Genomic DNA, 22,740 nt, shown 5'->3' on the forward strand with positions numbered 1-22,740 from the left:
TGTTTACTGAGCAGCTAATGGTGTATTAGTAATATACAAAATCATAAAATTCTGCATTGCCATTACATGAATGAATGAATCTATGAATTGATAAATTAGTTAACCAATGAAATAATTAAATAAATGATCAATATATTAATGAATGAATAAAGTAATTAAATAATCAGTTGATTGCTCAATTGATTGATTGATTGATTGATTGATTGATTGATTGATTGATTGATTGATTGATTGATTGATTGATTGATTGATTGATCGATTGATTGATGAATAAATTAGTTGATCAAGCTATTATTAATTATTTGACTGATCAATGAATGAATGAACTGATGAATGAAAGAATGAAAATATTGATTGATGGATGGATGAAAAAAAATACTGATGAATGAATGAATTGATTAATCAATCAATTAATTAATGGATGCATGAATTGATGGAGCGAATGCATGAATTGATGAATTAATAAATTGATGAATGAATTAATAAATGTGTGGATGAATTGCTGGAAGGGCATCTGCTGAAAAATGTGCTGGATAAGTTGGCGGTCCATTCTGCTGTGGCGACCCCGGATTAATAAAGGAACTAAGCCAAAAAAAATGAATGAATAAATGGATGTATTGATGAATGAATTAATACATGGGTGGGTAGATGAATGAATAAATGAATCAATCAATCAATCAATCAATTAATGAATCAATGAATGAATCAATAAATGAATCAATAAATGAATCAATTAATTAATTAATGAATGAGCACTTCGATGAATGATTTAATCAATGAATGAATGATCGATGAATGAATCAATTAATGAATAAATTCATTGATACATGTATTGATGAAGAAGTGAATTAATAAACTGATAAAAGAATGAATGAATAAATGGGCAGATGAATGAATTGATGAATTAATTAATGTATTGATAAATTAATGAATTGATGAAATAATTTGTGGATGAATGAATTGACGAATGTATGACTAAATAGATGAATAAATGATTGGATGAATGAATTGATAAATAAATAACTGTCTTGATGAATAAATTACTTGATGAATAAATGAAAAGAATGAATGAATGAATTCACAAATGTATGAATAAATTGATGAATAAATGAATTGATTAATAAATGAATTGGTTAATGAATGAATGAATGAATGAATTGATTAATGAATGAATGAATGAATGAATGAATGAATGAATGAATGAATGAATGAATGAATGAATGAATGAATACTATATTGATGGCAAATTTAATATTAACTTTGACATGGTCTCTCAATTTTTTTTCCCCCATGGCTCTATAGTATATACTATTATTTTGAATTTATCTATTAAAGATGTGATTATTGTTGTGACTCAATTTGATCAAACAAATATGATGCATCCAATATCTTTTCTCTCTCTTTTCTCAGCCATTGGACTATGAGACCAAAAAGGCATACACATTTAAAGTGGAGGCATCGAACGCACACCTGGATCCACGGTTCCACAGTTTTGGCCCATTTAAAGACACCGCAACAGTGAAGATTAACGTTCTGGATGTGGATGAGCCTCCCGTCTTCAGCAAACCCTCCTACGCGATGGATGTTTATGAGGACACACCACAAGGCACCATTATAGGAGCCGTGACTGCACAGGATCTCGACGCAGGAAACAGTCCAGTCAGGTATGCAAACACAGCTCAAAAATAAAATCTCTTTCATTTTTTCATAAAATACACCGCAGCATCAGCTCTTTTCACACAGTGTCTGAATTTGTGAGCCACATCACATGAGGAAACATAACTATTTTACATATTGTCAGAAAATTGGCTAATTTGTACCAATTCCTATGAATTCACTTGAATGAAAGCATAAGATTTTTAAAAGGAGGCATAGCTCAAACCCCAGCCCTAAACCTACCCCTTATAGAGTGGAGGAACTATGATGTCAATTTGTATGCAAAAACCCGGAAGAGAGTTAGCATTTTAACGGTTCCGGTACCCTCATCCCAAAGTCAAGGGTTTTTTTTTTTCATCACATTTTGGTTAATTCGTGGCCAACACAAACTCAAGATACTTTCACGTTTTATTCTACAGCATAAAACACATCAGTTACAACACACTCTTGCTTTTTTAATTGTTTATGCTTCTTTAAAAAGATGGTTGCTTTCAAGTTGCTAAATGAGACTATAGTCTGTGTCAGAGACATTATACATCATCAAGCTCACATGCATTGGGCATTTACACTGCAAAAAATACTTTTCTTGCTTAGATTTTTTTGTCTTGTTTCTAGTGTAAATATCTACAATTTCTTATATCAAGAAGCATTTTCTAGACAAGCAAAACATATAGTCTTGTTTTGAGAAATAATATGCCAATATTAAGACAGTTTTTCCTTAAAACAGGCAAAATAATCTGCCAATCGGGGAAGCAAATTAATCTTGTTTGTTTGTTTTGAAGTAATATTATTTTTGCTTACCCCATTGGCAGATTATTTTGCTTATTTTTAAGGAAAAACTCACTTAATATTGGCATATTATTTCCCAAAACAAGACAATATGTTTTGCTTGTCTAGAAAATGCTTCTTGATTTAAGAATTTTTAGAAATTTGGACTAGAAACAAGACAAAAAATCTTAGTAAAAAAAGCATTTTTTGCACTTTAGATTTTGCTGTCTGTGATTTAAGTATTTTCATGAATAGTATTTTATAGTTTGTAGTATTTTTTCTAATTGGGAATTCATATTGTCTGTAGATAATGCCTTCACTTGTAAAGGCTGTTGAGACTGATCCAATTGTTGAGCATTTATTTTAATCGAACTATATTATGGGGATACAGCTTACCAGTGCAACCTGTCTCTTTCCTGCTCTCAGTAATGTAGGAGGGAAAAGTTAAAAGCACTCATTTTCAGTTTATTTGGACCCAAGAAATGGAGGAAAAACTAGTGGAGGTTTGACAGGAGCACCCTTGTCTGTTTGACGTTTCATAAAGAAAATTAAAAAACGAAAGTTGAGGGGAAATTGCTAATTCCCTTCAAACCTCGGTGAGCAAATATGAACATTTTCTACCCCATTAAAGGCTTTTTTCTCATTATGTAGTTAATCCCAAAAGATATACTGCATGTTTTTGGCTATGAGACGTAGTTTCGATGAGGCTTTCGGCGATTTTTCCTATTGTAAAATCATGCAATGTGAAAGCCCCTGTCGCCGATCAATTTTGCAGTATAAACAAAGCAGCGACAAAATGCTAGCCCAGATGTGAAAACATCTGTGATACGACTACTTTGAAAATCATGCAGTCTGAACTGCAAAGTGTAAAGACCTGAGGACAGGTGAGATGTGCTCTGAATTTCTGCTTCTGGTCAGAATCCTGGCAGCAGCGTTCTGGATGAGCTGCAACTGTCTGACTGTCTTCTTGGGATAATTGATAATAATAACAATATGAATCTAAATATAGGAGAGAGAAAAAGAAAGAAAGAAAGAAAGAAAGAAAGAAAGAAAGAAAGAAAGAAAGAAAGAAAGAAAGAAAGAAAGAAAGAAAGAAAGAAAGAAAGAAAGAAAGAAAGAAAGAAAGAAAGAAAGAAAGCATCTACTGTATACAGTCTGTCTCACATACCACTACACCTTTTCTTCTCTCAGAGGTCAAAAAATAAGCCCGCTGAAAGATTTGCTTCACTTTATAATCCATTATGTTTCTGAGCTGCACTTCTTAAGATTGCTTTTAAAGTTTTACAAGTAGACAAAGCATTGATGCACCGCTGTGGCTTCCCAAGACTGCAAGTTAGTTTGTTTCTCTATGAATATTTCATTCAGTATAACAAAGCAAAATGGACAAATGAAACATTTGTATTTGTAAAAGGGCTTTGTTTTACTTTTGTTTTGGCCTCTCCTGATTAATTATTTAGAAACATCGTAGCATTACTCAATGGGGATGTGCACTTTCTCACCGAAAAAAACCCCACACACAATAGTCCCCGGTGAGGCTCTGTGCAAAGAGAACAAAGCTTTTAAAATAGTTGCGTTCACGGTGCGTGTCCACCATGAGAAACCCGCAGACTGAATGCAGGAGACAAAACAGCTAAAGTGCTTTTAGGTATGGAAAGTTTCTGTGACTTCCTCCAAAGCTTTTTAAGCTTTTTCTGTAAGCTACAGGGGTCAAGAGCTGCGGAGATGGATGTCAGAAATGGATGGACTTATGAAAGAAGTAAGCCGTGTTGTACGTGCGAGCTAAAAATTCACTGACTGAAATGTTTCATTAGGTAAACCACCCAAGCTTCAAAAAAGCAACATGTACTCATATAAAAGCAGCATTTTCTTTAAATCAGTGGTTCTCAAACTGTGGTACGTGTACCACTAGTGGTACGTAGGCTTCCTTCTAGTGGTCCGCAGATGAATCCTACATGCCATGTACAAGCAACATAAATATTTCAAAATTTATCAAAAATGGTTCGAATATGAATATGATGACATAAAGCCTATTTATGAGGTCCAAGCAACATTTCCAGGTTTTGATAAATAGGATACTATAGGTTAACACTTTACATTTAAGTACATTAAGGACAGTAACCTAGCATTTTTAATGAACCTTAAAAAGCACATATTAATTTAAACGTTGACATTATACTTTGTTTGTTTGTTTGTTTGTTTACATATAAGCAGAGTAAAGTCTTAATGTTACTATTTATAATGTTTAAAGTGGCTAAAAATAATAAATATTCCTAATACTAGTAGTTAATTTACCACGTTTTTAAACTGTGCAGAGCTGTAGCTGTTTTACTGGGCCTACTTTGCTACTGCATTTCAATACTGGTCATTATGGTGGTATTTGGAGGAACAATTTTTTTCTGAGGTGTTACTTATTGAAAAAAGTTTGAGAATTACTGCTTTAAATCGTTTCGCAGACAATTTTTTTCCAAAGAAAATTACAAATGAGCACAGAAAAATTTCTTAAAGCAAAATAAGAACAATGTATTAGTCTGTTCCAGTACACACATACAGTTGAAATATTAGCCCACCTGAATTATTAGCCCCACAGTTTATAGTTTTCCTCAATTTCCGTTTAATGAAAATAATATTTTTTCAGCACATTTCTAAACATAATAATTTTAACATTTAATTTCTAATAACTGTTTTTTTTTTTATGCATGTCATGATGACTAAATAATATTTTACTATATATTTTTTAAGACACTATTATTGAGCTTAAAGGGCCTTTTAAAGGCTTAACTGGGTTAATTAGGATAACTCTGCAAGTTAGGATAGTTAGGCAAATAATTAAATAACAATGGTTAGTTCTGTAGACTTTTGAAAAAAAATGCTTAAATGGGCTAATAAATTTGACCTTAAAAAAGCTTTAAAAATGAAACTGCTTTTAATCTAGCTGAAATAAAACTTATAAGACTTTCTCCTGAAAAAACAAAACAAAAACAAAACATATTATAGAAAATACAGTAAAGATTTCCTTGCTCTGTTAAACATCATTTGGGAAATATTTAAAAGAGAAATAAAAATTCAAAGGGGTGGCTAATCATTCTGACTTCAATATAGTCAAGCATAAAATTATCCATACCCCTGTCAAATTCTGACTTAAAGCTACTTTATTCAACCAGCACTTTTTTTTTTTTTTTACTGGAAATGGTCAAGGCTTTTTCTAAAAGTGGTGGAAAGAATAATAAAAAAATCACACTCAAGTAAAATTACCATTATTTGCCCCAAAATGCAGTACAAGCGAAGTAAAATCTGTTGTAAATATCACACATAACTATAATTTGTGCATGTGTGTGAAAACGTAACATTCTGTAGTGCATTTAGTTTTTGTTAAAGACCATTTGGCAATTTCAGTCTTCATACAGTAAACAAAAACAAGCGAACATATTTTTCAGCTTTTAGTTACATTTAAACTAAAAGTGGCATGTCCAAAATTATTCATAACCTTTGTAATTATCAATAAAAACCTGCATCAGCTATTACAGCAATAAAACACTTGCTATAATTCCTGAACAGTTTTTTACATGTATCCACTAGCACTGGCTTGCATGGTTCAGGATCTGTAGAGCTGCGCATCGATGGATTTGCTTTTCAGTGTTTGGACTCTCAGTACTGATTATTAACCACACTGAACTGAGCTAAACTGAACTTAACTTAAACGCTGAAAACTGAATTACACTGCTTCAATTTACTTTGATCTTCTATGTGAAGCTGCTTTGACACAATTTACATAGTAAAAGCGCTATACATATAAAGGTGAATTGAATTGTATAGAATTGGTAAGTTTGCCCATAGATCTTTAACGACGATGAGCTCCAACTCTTTTAGGTTGGAGGCGCTTCCTGCCATCGCCCTGATTTTTAGCTCATTCCACAGATTCTCAATAGGATTTAAGTCAGGACTCTGGCTGGGCCACTGCAAAATGTTAATGTTTTTGTCTGCTAACTATTTTTTTTTTTAAGTTTTTGTTGTTTGTTTTTTGGTCGTTGTCGTGCTGAAATGTTCACTTAAAGCCCAAGGGCAAGATGTATTGTTTTCATGGTGCCATTTATTGTGATTAGGTTTACCAGCTGAAAAACACAGACCAAAACATTATTTTCACCACCATTTCACAGTCTGGATGGTGGTCTTAAGGTTGAAGGGTTCTCCTTTTTTTGCCAAATGAAGACTACATCATTGTGGCCATACCATTCAATTTTTATTTCATGTGACCATAAAACAGAACACCTGAAATGTTCTTTGTCTAAATAAACATATTACTTGCCTTATTAATCAAACCTGCCTAGATATCTAATTAACCTAGTTAAGCCTTTACATTGCACGTGAAGATGAATATTGGTATCTTGAAAAATAACAGTAAAATATTATGTACTGTCATCCTCTTCATCAACATCAATAATATTTAAAACAAGTTAAAGTTTCATAGGATGGCTAATAATTTGATCACATTTACATATCTTTATTAATTAGGGCCGGTGTCCTGCAAAGTTTTGTTCGAACCCAAGTTAGACACACCTGGGCTAGCTAATTAAGCTCTTACTAAGCTTTCTAGAAACATTCCTGCAGGTGTGTTGAGGCAAGTTGAAGCTAAAATTTGAATGACACCGGCCCTCCAGGACCGAGTTTGGACACCCCTGATTTAATGGTTGTCGTTTAGTCAAAGTGGAATATGAAGGAAAGATTATTAGTGTTGTCTCGTCGTCCTGTTGCGCTTGTAAACGCATCAAATTATGAAACTAAAACTGCCTCTGAAAAGCATTTCATGTTGATTTTAGATCAATTTATCCTCTGATGTTTCTGTATTTATGAATGTTTGTTTTTACCATACTCAGCTTTTCCTCTGGGATATTTATCTCATTACACATTTGGATCGCGGGCCCTGCAAAGCTGCAATTTCAGCTGAATCAACCCAGATCTCTCGCTTCTTTATTTTGTATTAAGTCTTATGAATGTTTCAGCTGTGCGTTAACGTTTGAATCTACTAATGCACAATCTCTAAATACAAGTCTGTCCTGTTCAATCCTCTATTGATTGTGTTTATTAATAAGAGGTAAAACAGAGGAGACTCTCTCATCCTCCAACAATAGCAGAGCTCCGAATCGTGTTAGTTGTTAAAATAGGACAAATTTGATGTTCTGCTTCATCTCTCCGCACAGCCGAGGGTCTGTCGAGTTGGTCTCTAACTGCTTTCTACAATGAATAATTTGTTCATCAGTCTGTTTGTTTTGTAATCTCGTAGTCTTGTAAAGATTAATGAAGCAGCACGTTGAAATTCTGTTTGAAGCTTTTTCTTGCGGCAGCAGCTTCCACTGCTTAAAAAAAAAAAGATAAAATAAAATAAAAAAAGACTTTGCTCAAATAAATTAGGTTAATGATTAGCTAATTGGAAATGAACTCCAGTGAAGGAACTGCAATGGCCTGATAGAACATTAAATAGAACAAGGAGAAAAAATATTATATTAAAAACAGCCTTTTAATCATGTTTGATCTCCCTTTTAAACGTTTGGCTTTGAAAAGCAGCTTATGCGATCAATGCCAGAACATATACTTCTCAATGCCACACAAATGTTTCCAAATGTGCTCTATTAACAGATTCGGGATGAGTCAGTTTAACATGCATCGCATTCCCCCTGCTGCAGTCTCTGTATGGTATTTATGATGATGATTATTATGGAGAATCAGGTCTCCCAGCGCTTGTGAATCACAACATCAAAGGCTTTTGTTGAGAATCCAATGCAAATGCACCAAATCCTCAGATGTTTTTTTTGTTGTTGACCACCTTTTGAGCAAATTTAACAAGGCAGCAGCTGAAATGTGAAAACACAAACACCGTAGCTTCCCACCTCACCCAGCGATCCCACTTCATTTCTCTTTTTACTCAATTCTAGGTCAAGACACAAATAAATAAATAAGCAGCGTTGGAAATATCAGCCTGCATTAATGCGTCCGAGTTCAAAACAGGTTTGCGAAAGCGTCGGTGAGAGAATGAGTCCAAAACATCAAGTAGAAGAGAAGAAGGTCATCCGAAGAGCAACTTTCTCAAATTGAAATCATGCATACGTGCAAAGTTTCACAGAGACACGTGTAAAATATCCTTGGAGAAGGGGTCTGTTAACAAGGTTGCTTGGTCGTTACACTGACTTCACAGCTGCTCAAACCTGAACCTGCACAAGTCAGTTCACAATATTCTCACTTCTGTTTGCCGCATGACTAAATCACACGTAATGAGTGCTGTGAAAAGTGTGAGCATGAAGAAGAAGGACTAGGATGTTAATATATGCTGTGGACAATTATAGTAATCTACAGTAGCATAGTCTAGATTAGTGATAAGTAAGAGATGATGTAGATCTAGGTGTTTTCTCATGCTGAATAAGTACTGGTAAAACTTTACAATAAGGGATACGTAGTTGGTGTTAGTTAATATATTTACTAACATAAACAAACAGCAACCAATACATTTATTACAAAATGTATTCATACTTGAGAATGTTGAACTGTAAAGAATATCTGTAAAGAACTTCTGTAAATTTAGCAGGTTTCCATATTTTGTGATTTATGTTTTTATTTTAGCTCTCCTTGTTTATTAATGCTTTTGAATTGCATTTTGGCATCTTTCCTTTAAAAATTTTAACCTTGAAAAATGACTTTTATGCAACATACGCTCATTCTGAAAATGTAGCCCTGTATAGATTTCTAAAGATCTTGAATTATGTAGGTTTTATGAGTTTTTATTTTTTATGTTATGTTGCAATCACTGCCAATAGACATTTGGCGATGAGTGTTTCTGGGTCCATGTCTGACTCGGTTATGAACTGTATTGAACCTGGGTCTCTGGTGTGGAGACTGGGGAGTGAATGGGGAGCCCATGTTCACTGAGTGGTATGGTATGTTACGGTACGGTTTGCTATTCATTTATGGTCATTTCCACTGTCGAAATTTACCAAAAAGCAAACCGTACCGTACCACTTTTTGGGTACCCTTTTAAAAGAGTATCTAGCTAGACAGAAGGGTACCAAAAGGTGGAGCTAGATGAGCAGCTGAAGGCCACTGGTTTGCAGAAATGTCACTAGCTCGTACACAAGCAAGAAGAATAAAAACAAAGGAAGCAACATTTTTATATACACAGCCAAGACATTACACAGTAATAATATATACATATAATACATGGTCGACCTGAGCTCAAACAAACCTCGTCTTTAACTTGATGAACAGCCACAAATCTAAGAAGAACAAAATCTGCCACGTCCTGTTTTTGTTTTACAAGGTCATCGACGTGTCGAGGCGTGTGTGTCGATATTTGAAATAACAAACTTCTTGAGCTGATGGTAATGACATGCGCGCCAATTAAACTGCCCTGTTTAATTATTATCATCACCTTTTGGACTGTCGTGAACTCGGAAAGACGAAATTACTTTCTAACAGAGGTTACATGTACTGCTGAAGATTACAGACACAGATGAGAGGTTTGCTCTCACCGTGGACTATATGTTGCATGTTGTTTTTGAAGCCAAATAAGGACTAAATGTCTACTGTGTGTAGTTTTTCTGTAAGTGGTAACAATTTGAAGACTGTGAGGAGCTGTATGTGTTCATAAATGTTCATTTATTTATTTATTTTATATAATAGCAGACGTTACAATAGGCTATCACTGAATCAAATCATGTTCATAGAAAGGTTAGTAATGAACATTTATACACAAGTATTTATGTGTATAAAGCATCTGTTTTGTGAGAAGTGCTTCTCAAATGATATGTGAACGACCCGTACAGCTTTCCTCCGACGTTTACTCAAGCTAGAATGACATCGACTGAAACTTTCTGTCGTACACCTCGCCCACCATTGGTACCCTTTTCACAGTGGAAACGTAAGTCTCATAAAGATGACCCGTACCGTGCCGTACCACTTAGTGGAAACAGGCAATCGATTATTCTCAGAATGAGGTAGCAAAGCAGGCAACAAAGGTTTCTCTCAGATGAGGTATTTAAAAGGTTCTAACAGTATTATAAACATATAAAGAAAACTCTGCGATGGCAGAAAACAAACAAACAAACAAACAAACAACAAGGCAGCAAGCAACAGAGGAAAACAAAAGAGTCTTACTAGATGTGGATCAGGAGGTCAAGGGAACACTAGGCAAGTTCACAGAGTACTGACTCAAAAACCGAGAAGATTCGGACAGGGAAAAAGTAAGAACTTAAGTACACAGACTGGAACAAGTCATAAGTAATTAAAATTAAGTAAACAAGAAAACGTGAGGAAGACCTAAGGGCACCTCTAGGAGAATGGCGACAAAGTGCAGGATGGTGATAGAGAAAGGGGATACATTCAGAATATGTTGTAAAAATCAGGAAGCCACGAGGGGTTTTCTTTTTCTGGATTGCATTTGAAAATACTATCGGTTGGGTTTAGGGAAGTGGAGGGCTACTGGTCAATCAGTGCTTTTTAATACACAATCAGTTGTGTTTAGGATTGGAGGAGGGTGGGTCAGTCAGTCGGTCAGTCAGTCCATTGACAGCAGCCTCTGGTGGATTTATGCATAAACAGCAGGTGCAAATGGCACACATGAGGGAAATTTGAGATATCAAAAAGTGTACACAGAGGCCTCTGGTGGATTCATGAATCATAATATAAAAATGTAGTTTCTTGGATGTATTTGGTGCTCTCCAAAAATGAATGAAAAAATTAACCTGGGTTGTGTTTATGGACATTTTTAGTTGTTTAAAGGGATTTTTTTCTGGATTGGTGTTATATAAGATACAAAAGCATTATTATAAACCCCTGTAAATTTTCTGTTGTTTTACTGACTTATTTCTCTCTATATTATTTATAATACATTATATCATTTCATGGCATTTCTGTGTGGAGTTTGCAATTTCTCCCCGTGTTCATGTGGGTTTCCTCTATCTGCTCCTGTTTCCCCCACAGTACAAAGACATGGGGTACAGATGAACTGACCATAGTGTTTGTGTGTGAATGAGTGTGTATGGATGTTTCCCAGTACTGGATTGCAGCTGAAGGGGTATATGCTGGATAAGTTGGCAGTTCATTCCGCCGTGGCGATCCCTGATAAATGAAGATACTACGATGAAGGAAATTGAATGGATGGATGAATACATTGCCAATAAAAGTAACTTAGTTAAACTGTGGAGTTGAATTTTTCACATCAAAAGTCGACAGAGCAGAGATCAATTTCCCATCCATAATTCACAGTAAAAGGAAACACCTGTGATTCACAAAATACAGAAACTGTTAATTAACAGATATTTTAAGTGTATTGGAAAATCAAATAATATGGAAGTCAATGGTTAAAGCTTTGCAGCTTACTTCAAAATATCTGTTTGTGTTTTACAGAAAAACCAAACTCTAACAAATAAAGGCTGAGAAACTAATGACAGGATTTTCACTTTTGAGTGAACTATCCCTTTAATTCCATACAAGCAACCATTTGCAAAGATTATATATATATATATAATTAAACTAATTCACATGACTTATGGAACTTGCCAATTTCTTTCCATTCCTCAAGCTATGTTTAGTATGTTCAAGTTATTTCAAACACTCAATATATGCTATAACATGCATTCGTAGTACAATCATATAGTTATTCTAATAAGCTGCTGTACTTTGACTCTGTGCTGAGCTAAAACGGTTGAAGTGTAATTGTTCCTTTGGATGCAGTGGAATGAAGCATAAAAAGGGTTTAAGTAGGTTTAAGTTAATTTAACTTAAGTGGAAAAGTAGCATAATTACAACAGCAATGATAAAGTTTGTAACGGAAGTTTTTCAGTGTCATTTTATATTTAATTACCTTATATATCTGCATGATTTAAGCTTTTTTATCAAAAATGCTAAAGAAAATTTTGATCAAGCACAGTAATATTGCGGATATTTATAATTTATGACATAATGTTTATGAGATGGAATGTATGAGATAAATTAGCCTAATGATCTGTCAATTGGAAATAAATAAAAGCTTTTGTAAAAACTGCAACGAATAGTTGCCTGAAAGAACAGTAAATACGGCATTAAAAAGAAAACAGAAATATTAACTTGTTTGATCTTCATATTAAATGTGTGATTACTGACTAAAACAGTAAATTAGTAAAAAAAAATAGATTGACTCACAGCATAATACTTATATTTTGTTTTTATTAAAGATCTTTATAGAATGGATCTTTATTATTTGTTCTTTTGGCTACAGTGAACATTTAAAACATCAACAAATAAATGAATTAGTAAATAAAATAAAAAAAAACACTAATAAATAAATAAATAAAAAAGGCAAATTTAATTTAATGTATAATAGGGTCTCTATAGTTAATGGTTAATCAATAGCAAGAGTTGCACCTTAAAATAAAAACATAACGTACCTTAATTGTACATTGTGGTCACTTCTTTTCATTGTTCATTTTTCACTGTATGCTTTCAGTAAATCTAGACACTAATTTTAACATTGCAAATAAAAACTTTTTTTTTTTTACTCTTCCTTCCTTACATTCCTATATATTTGTCTTGCTTCTGGTCCAAATACTGTATCTAAAACTTCTTACATCAAGGAGCATTTTCTAGACAATCAAAAATTATTGTGTTGTTTTTCTCAACTAATAAGTGATATTTTTCCCTTAAAACAAGCAAAATAATCAAGTGTTTCTTTTAGATATAATATTAATAATTAATACCCCATTGGCAGATTATTTTTAATTGTTTTAAGGAAAAACTTTTAAATTTTGATATGTTATTTCTTAAAAAAAGGATTGTCTAGAAAATGCTTCTTGATTTTATTTTTTTTAATATATATATTTGGTCCAGTAAAAAGACAAAAAATTAAGTAAAAAAGGTATTTTCAACCACTAAAATTGGCTACATGCTGATTCAACCTATGCTGTATACTTTAGTATTTTCCATTCTCTGTTCTTCAGGTACTCCATAGACTGGAAGAGCGATCTGGACAGTTTCTTCGACATCGATCCTGTGAGAGGAACCATCTCCACCAATGAGCTTCTGGACAGGGAGAGTATAGCGCAGCACAACATTTCAGTCGTGGCCACTAAAGTTAGTAAGTATGAGCAAAGACTATTGAATACTTGTATAGTTTGGTATGGGGAGAAGTGTAATGGTCAATATGGCGAGTGAAGCCCTGCCGTCTAGTACAGGAGTCAATAATTGATCGGAATAGATTGGAGATTCTCTGCTGGTGGGGCTCGGGCTAGACTTGAGTTTCTGCAGATGTTGTGGGTTTTGAACATTTAGAAATAAAACTAAAGGGACAGTTGTTGTTTAACTCTATTGGTGATTTCTAATATGCAATTGAATCGTAAGCTTGGCAAACAGTTTTGGAGAATTTGATCTTTCCTCATTTTAACAGAATGCCTGAGCATACTCACCGAAAGGCTTTTCAAAGATGGCCACCAAATGAAATTACTTGACTTAAATGGACTTTGGAATGAGTCGGGCCAGACAGAATCTCCTGATTTATTTTTATTTTTTATTTTTGCTATTTTTGCTATTTCTATGCAGAGTTATTAATTATTATTATTATTATTATTATTATTATTATTATTATTATTATTATTATTATTATTATTATTATTATTATTATTATTATTATTATCATAATTACTATTATTCTTATTATTATTATTGCTATTATTATTATTATTGTTATTATTATTATTATTATTATTATTATTATTATTATTATTAGATTATTATAATTATTTTAAATCTATGGATTTATGTGGAATGATTTTGAGAATATATTAACTAAAAACTTGACCTGTAAAATTAGAAAAATGAATGAATTAATTAATAATAATAATATTGAAATATAAAATACTTAATATAAAAAAACTGAATAAATATATATTCACACACATTTACGTGAATAACTAAATATACTAAATGATGGGTTAGAAAGCTACACAGATTTTGTGTATGTGAAGCGATTCCAATAGCGTTAAATGCTGGGATTTTTATTTTAACTGATTTACAGTGGCCATCATGGTGCAGTCAGCAGCCAATTCCATTAAGTCTGCTTTTTACGAGGATTCATAAAACATGACGACTCTACTGGAATATGTATCATTACTACAGTGTCTTTCCCTTTGTCCTTGACCTCCTAAATTTAACAATTGATGTATTCACACGTTCTTAAACCGCTGCTGAATTAATTGTTCCTCAGTATCGGTGAGGTCATTTATAAGTCTCTGTCTGTCATCGTGTCTCTGTGAAAAGAAGCGATAAGCCAGAAACTAGTTTTAAAGTCAAATAACAGTCAAAACTGTCTGAGCAGGGTTCAGTATAAATGATTATTCCACTCACATATTTCTCTTTTCACTTAGCATTATCTATAGGATGCTTTACAGTAATTTATTTGTGCATTTGCATGTCAAAGTCAGCTTTATTGTCAATTCAACTACATGAAGGACATATAGAAAATCGAAATTACATTACTCTCAGACTCCAGGTGCCTAACATATATTATTAATACAAAAAGTGGAGTTTTAGGAAAGAATTTCCAATGCACACAATTATACATAAAATGTAATCTAAAAATATACATAAACATAAAATGTAGACTAATCTAAAAATATACATAAAATGTTGTCTAAGTAGTGTTCATACAAAACTGGAACTAATCTGCAATGTAAAAGAAAGCTGTCTTGTATTTTTTGTTGAATCAAATTAACTTTGTATGTCATCTCAACTTACATGTACAGTTGAAACTTTGTATAACTAAAAAAAAGATTAATTTGACATAAAAATGATTAATAAACATGATTAAGTTATTAAAATAAATGACAGTTTTCATGACTTTTTGTCATATCATTTTTTTTCAGTGTAACTAAAAGAAACTTATTATCACAGTGCAAAATCCAAATTAACATGGTCAGGAAAAAATTAAATAATATTTATAAATAACAGGAAAAATAAAGAGGAATATTAAAAATTGTAAAAAAAAAAATTGGTTAAACTGTTTTAAATTAAATTAGAAAATTTATTGAAATATTATATATTTCTTTATTTAAAAAATAAATTGCAATAAAACGCATCTTTTAATTCCTAAAGGTGGTGAAACTCTTATTTTAATGGATATAATTGTTTGATAAAACACTTATTACAATTGTTTTTAAATGCACCAAAACATATTGATTATATCTGATAAGAAATGGATGCAAATATACATTTTCAAAACTGGGTATTTTATTTATTTATTTATTTATTTATTTATTTATTTATTTATGTATTTATTTATTTATTTATTTTTTTATTTTTTTATTTATTTATATAATATGAAAATAGAATTTAAAAAATTAAATAAATATAAATTACTATATATATATATATATATATATATATATATATATATATATATATATATATATATATATATATATATATATATATATATATATATATATATATATATATTATATATTAGGGTCAGTTTTATGTAAAATAAAATATAACTATAACTATATTCAGCGTATACAGTAGTTCACAATGAAATGTTTGTAAATGTTTGTCTTATATAAACTATTTTATCAACTTGATAAATATCAAAGAACGTACTGTCCCCAAGCATGAACAATATATTTTTATGTACAGTTGAAGTCAGAATTATTAGCCCTCTAGAATTATTAGCTGTGTATAATACCTGCATTATTGTTTCATGTTATTTTCCCTAATTTCTGTTTAATGGAAAGACTTTTTCAACATATTCTATACATAATAGTTTGAAAAACCCATTTCTAATAACTGATTTCTTTTATGTTTGCCATGATGACAGTAAATATTAATTCACTATATTTTTCAAGACAGTTCTATATAGCTTAAAGTGACATTTAAAGGCTAAACTTAATTGGGTTAAGTTAGGGTAAGTAGGCAAGTTATTGTATAGCGATGGTTTTATGGTTCGACCAGTGGTTCCCAAAGTGGGGTTTGCAGGACAATAGGAGGGGGGTGGGGGGATGAGGGGGGTTATGGGGGTGGGGGGTTGCTTGGTGATATCAAAAGTATAATAAATAATGGTAGAAATAACCTACAGAAAAAAAAAAAGAATAGTTACATAAAATTAATAAATAAAAAACTATCAGCCTTTCAAATTGTGCGACCCCTGGTGTGATTACATTACATTAAAGAAACAGCAAAAGTGTCTGATGCAGTAAATTGATTCTATGGCACCAGGTTAAACTTTCTGACGCCTTTATGGCACTCACGTATATTACAAATAAATTCAGGCCACAACTAAACATGGAGGATGGTCTGCGAGTGGCGTTCTCAAAAATGTAACGATAAATAGACTTAAACCTATTGGTAGGAATGCACCATTGTATACAAGGTCTATATATTTGTTACCACCTCAGAGGATATTGAGTGTCACGAGTCACTAGCATTGTTTTTTTAGGGGTGGTTTTAAAAAATTAGGATCTGCTTTCATTCTAGCCGAAATAAAACAAATACGTTTTCTCCAGAAGAAAAAATATTATAGGCAATACTGTGAGAATTCCTTGCTCTGTTAAACATAATTTGGGAGATACTTAAAAAAGAAAAGAAAAATCACCGGAGGGCAAATTTTGACTTCAAATATGTGTATTTAATCTCCTTTTATCTACTTAACTCACACTTTTTTCCCAAGTCTGTCAAGTCAGTTTTCACAGTTTTATTTTTCAACATTAATTGTCTATTTCACTTGGTAAAGCCGTCAGATTACGGAAACAAAAGAGGTTGCAAACTGCATTTCCCGTCGACTCTTTTTCGGACGTAATTTGAAAGGCGATCAAGCACCAGCGTCAAAGATGTCACCGCTGTAATTGCGTTTATGTCAGGAAAAGATCTGTGGATTGAATCAACACGTAAATAAGCAAATCCATCGTCATCAAGTCGCCCGAGACTCACCAAAGCCATTATCTTGAAGAATATGTGGTGCTCAATCAAAATTACAGACTCACATTCATTAAGACGGAGTGAGGATTGAGAGGTCATTAAAAGTTGAGCCTTTACGGCCATCGGGACGGTTATTACTGGCCGTCTCTCAAGGTTGAGCTGCTGATATGCTAATTGTGATTTCTAAAGCTAATTTAGGAGAGTCTTAGCACACGTCTGGGCTGTTAAACTTCGCTCCTCGACTGCGCTGGGAATTGTCCCGTCTGTGTTTGAAGACCTATTTTTATTCATGCTGTATTCACTATCAGTGTCAGTTTTTAACATTCTGTTCCACTGGCTCTGTTAATGGAGTTTGTCAGATTCAGAGGAATCACAAAAGAATATAGTCTTACATTTGTAAGTCGTGGCTTTCTAGGTTGTAGAAAGAAAAAAAAAAAAAGATGATTTTTACATTGATATTTATTTAGCTGAGTTTGTTTTTACATAATAATAATAACAGAAAACACAGCAGACAAAATTTTACATTACGTGTTTAAGTTAATTTAATTAAATATTTTCTGTTATTAAGTATTAATTTCATACCTTTAAAAATCTATTTACTTATTTTTTATTTTTTACATTTGTAAGCTGAAGGAAAAAATTAAATTAAATTAAATTAAATTAAATTACATTAAATTAAATTAAATTAAATTAAATATGGAAATGTAAACTTTTGTATGTTATTTTTCTGTTATTTGGTATGAATGTAGGTATGAAATTTAAAAATGTATATTTATTTTATTTTATTTAAATTTATTTAATTTTATTCAGTTTTATTTCATTTTAGGTAATTTAATTTTTTTCATTTGTGTTAATTATATTAAATTTATTTAAGTTATTTCTGTTAATTTTATTTTATTTTAGTTAATGTAATTTCATTTATTTAATTTTAGTTATTTTTGTTATTTTAGGAATTTTGTTTTATTTAATTAAACTGTATTCTATTTTATTTTATTTATTAATAGTTTTAAAGGTATGAATTAAGTTGTAATATGTGAATCTGAATATATATATATATATATATATATATATATATATATATATATATATATATATATATATATATATATATATATATATATATATATATATATATAATCATATACTATTTGGAACTGTAAAATGCAATGTTTTTTAAAATGTTTACTTTTTTTAAGTACAGCAAAACTAATATATTGTTAAATATTTCTAACATTTTAAATGAATGTTTTCTTGCTAAATATGATTTCAAATGTAATTTATAAATTACTAGAATATTCAGCGTCAATAAGCAAGTGTCACGTTATTTTACTGAAATCATGCATTCATTCATTTTATTTTCTGCTTAGTCCCTTTATTAATCTGGGGTCACAGCGAAATGAACTGACAACTTATCCCTGCAACTTAACGTGGTTGCCCTTCCAGCTGCAGCCCAACACTTGGAAACACCCATACACTTCCATTCACACACATACACTACAGCCAATTTAGCTTATTTAATTCACCTATACCGCATATCTTTGGACTGTGGGGAAAACCGGTGCACCAGGAGGAAACCCATTCTAACATGGGGAGAACTTGCAAACTCCACACGGAAACGCCAACTGATCCAGCCAGGACTCGAAACAGCAACCTTCTTGTTCTGAGGCAGTTGTGCTATCCACTGCGCCACCATATTTTTATTATTATTATTATTATTATTATTATTATTATTATTATTATTATTATTATTATTATTATTATTATTATTATTGTTGTTATTATTATTGATGTTTATGACGATGATAATAATAATAATAATAATAATAATAATGACAATAATTATAATAATAATAATGATGACAATAATAATAATAATAATAATAATAATAATAAGTATAATGATAATGATAATAATAATATTATTATATTATTAATAATAATAATAATAATAATAATAATAATAATAATAATAATAATAATAATAATAACAATAATAATAATAATAATAATAATAATAATAATAATAATAATAATAATAATAATAATAATAATTGTTGTTGTTGTTGTTGTTGTTGTTGTTAAATATTATTACAAAATATTTGCTAAAATAATTTTTAACAAAACATACAGCAGCAGCAAAACAGATGCTATACTCAAAACTTCATCCACTTTACCCATTCGGCTGTGTTAATTATATGACTGCAAAGCATTTTACAAGTCATTATTTTGCTTGTCCTACACCTTATAAATGCTGCTATCGCCAGCGCATGATGTATAATATTACACCAAGTCTTTTAAAGCACGCATGACAGCGCTTCTATCAGTCAGAAGCTGTGATTATGAGGTGTGGAGAAACACCTGTTCAACACCACCATCATCATCATCACACTACAGCATAAATCACAGCTTCTTCTGTTTTCTTCTTCTGTGCTTTCACCACTCTTAATGTCACACCAGGTGGAGATCCAGCTGTTTAGATGCTTCTGGATCTCATTGTACTAAATATGAAAGTGCTGAGGCAGGCTGGAGTCAGCAGTTTCCAAATACGCCACGCTTGTTGCTCATAATAAACAATTCTGCTCTTAGTTAACATCAGAGACTAGAATAAAGTTGCTAGATAAAGAAATAAGCTTGTTTTTCCTAACAGAAAGATTAATTAATATTCTAAACAGGGCCATATTTAAAATATGTGGTGAAATCTACATTTATAGACTAGTGTCTGTACAGCAGATGTCTATTCAATGTCCCAAAGATACACAATTAACAGAGCAAATACTCTCTCAAAGCACTGTCATTTTGTCATACGGGGAATTGACAATTTCTCTGTTATTAAACACCGCCATCTGGTGGTCAAATCTGTCATTTAAGTCAACATTGAAGTTGAAGTGAGTTGTAAAATGGTATAAATCTAATTGCCAGCATAATGCAAAAAAAGTATATTTGCATGAATAATATTAACAGTCATATCAGCTATATGCATCAATAATTCAATCTTATTTCGTTATTTTTTATGTATTTTGGTTTAAATTTCAACTTCACTTTCATCTACTTGATGCGCATTTAAAAAAACATTTATCATAAAGATGTGAGTCATGTAATAATGCATTTTTGGTGAAATTGCAATTGACTAATATTACCATAAATGCACTTTGTTTCATAAATTTTTATATTTATCTCTTTATGTATTTAATGCAAAACAAAATCAGTAGAGTTAATTTCAGCAGAAAATATTTCTTCAATTGTTTTGAAACTTTCATCAACTTTCATCAACTTTTTAGGAAATAAAACCTGAGGGTTAGTTTGTCAGGTTTATTTAATTTAATTTAATTTAATTTAATTTAATTTAATTTAATTTAATTTAATTTAATTTTTATTTATTTATTTATTTTATCTATTTATTTTATTTTTTACTTTATTTTATTTCTTATTTTATTTTACTTTATTTCATAATTTTTTTAATTATTATTATTATTATTATTATTATTAATTTTATTTTTTGTGGCAGAAGCGCAGGCAGACCTGCAGAAAATGATGTGTCAGAGCTCAGATTAACGCTAGCAATTAATTATTTTTATTTTAATAAATAAAGTAATCAATAATAGTTAAACCTTATAATGTAACATAAATATTAGATAAACATTAGTTTGTCAGGTGTATCTTATTTTATTTTATGTTTTTATAATTTTCTATTCATTTCATTTTATTTTATTTTGCTTTGCTTTATTTTATTTTTTATTTTATATTTTATTTTAATAAATAATGTAATAAATATTAGTTAAACACTACAGTGCATCATTCTAACATAAATATTAGATAAACATTAGTTTGTCAGGTGTCATTTTATTTTATTTTAATAAATAAAGTAATAAATTAAATAAACATTTATTTGTGCATTTGTCTATTTATTTTTTTAATTTCTATATTATGAAATATATCTTATAATCTATGAAATAGAAGTGAATTGCATTTCCTGTAGCATATAGTTAGCACTAACATTTTCAACTCAAGCTGTGGCCACATACTCATTTGCTGCAGGAGGTTTGGAGCAGAAGCACTGGCAGACCTGCAGAATGAGGATGTGTCAGAACTCAGAACAACTCTACAATACTCTTCATTTTACTAAACATCAGTTTCTAGTCTGTTCTAGTCTGCACTTTTGTTTTGATTTGTTTTGTTTGTAAGTATAGTCTCCTAACCCTCACAGAAAATATTGTGCAGTCTTACATTTGATATACTTTATTTAGTATGATTTAAAAGCTGTTTTCTAACCAGCTCTTTTTACCAATACAAGGGAAAAATTCACAGCACGGCGGTGCAGTGGCTAGCATGATTGCTTCACAACAAGTTCACTGGTTTGAGCCCCATCTGGGTCAGCTGGCAGTTCTGTGTGGAGTTTGCATGTTCTTCCCACACAAACACTACCCAACACTCAAGATATATATGTGGATGCAAATAGTTTCACTTTCAATTTTGGGAATCTTTAAGATCCCGGATGAGCCCCCATTTAATGTTTTTGAAGTGAGTGACAAAATACCAAGAATTACTAAATGAAATAAAGTGAGTTTATTTACAAAGATAGTGATAATAATAAATGCAAAAATATGTGTATAGAAAGAACATTAAATATTGACAAAGATACATTGAAATTTACAGATAACAAATTGGCCACAAGACGTTTGAACAGATAGATGGGAGAGTTGGAGAAATGAGATGCGGGCAGTGTCCAAACAATAGAAATAAATAAAACAAAACAACCTATTGGCCCAACCTGTACCCTAACTATCCAAAAGAAAAATACAGCTGTTATTGAAAAGAAATCTTCGCATCTATTATGCACTACCTAACCTACTCTAATATACGATGAGACCCTTACCTAGTGTGTCTAACAACAGAGATATTCAAACTACGTGTGCACAATGTATGTCGCGCGACATTCTTACCTGTCCGACATCTCCAACCTCAGATGCGCATGACACTGACGGTAGACAAATGGAGAACAGACAAATAACAATGGACAGGTACCAAATTGTAACACAAAGTAAACAAATATCAAATTCACTGACACACAGCACAGCACAGAAATTCAGGGCCTCCCTCCTGTCACTACTTTTATGCCACGGTGTCAGCGGCTGGATTGGAGACCTTGGGTGATGTCAGGGGGGTCACTGCAAACAGCTGGGCAGCGGTAGCCAATTGGAGCCACTGCATGGGTGGAAGCGGGAGAGAGGTAGATAGCGAGCGAGCACGGAGAGAGAGAGAGGGAGAGAGACTAGCAAAAAAATACAGCGTGGCTTTCCTCTGGGTGCAAAAACATTTGCTATTAGTGAGTTGAATAAGCTAAATTGGCCGTATTGTAAGTGTGTAAATGCAAAAGTGTATGGATGTTTCCTA

The 22,740-nt window shown here is 31.7% G+C and overlaps 1 protein-coding gene across 2 annotated transcripts in view; it reads left to right on the top strand.

Annotated features, from left to right (window-relative positions):
- Positions 1-22,740, top strand: part of cdh12b (cadherin 12b) — a 320,630-nt gene that overhangs the window by 265,095 nt on the left and 32,795 nt on the right. For both annotated transcript variants that reach the window (XM_087276886.1, XM_087276887.1), the window contains 2 exons: positions 1,411-1,664; positions 13,383-13,519. In XM_087276886.1, coding sequence (XP_087133012.1) covers positions 1,411-1,664; positions 13,383-13,519 — 391 coding nt within the window. The remainder of the gene's footprint in view (positions 1-1,410; positions 1,665-13,382; positions 13,520-22,740) is intronic.

The sequence above is a fragment of the Danio rerio genome, chromosome 12 (genome assembly GCF_052040795.2).
Source record: "Danio rerio strain M-AB ecotype USA chromosome 12, GRCz13ab, whole genome shotgun sequence".
Taxonomy (NCBI): Eukaryota; Metazoa; Chordata; class Actinopteri; order Cypriniformes; family Danionidae; genus Danio; species Danio rerio.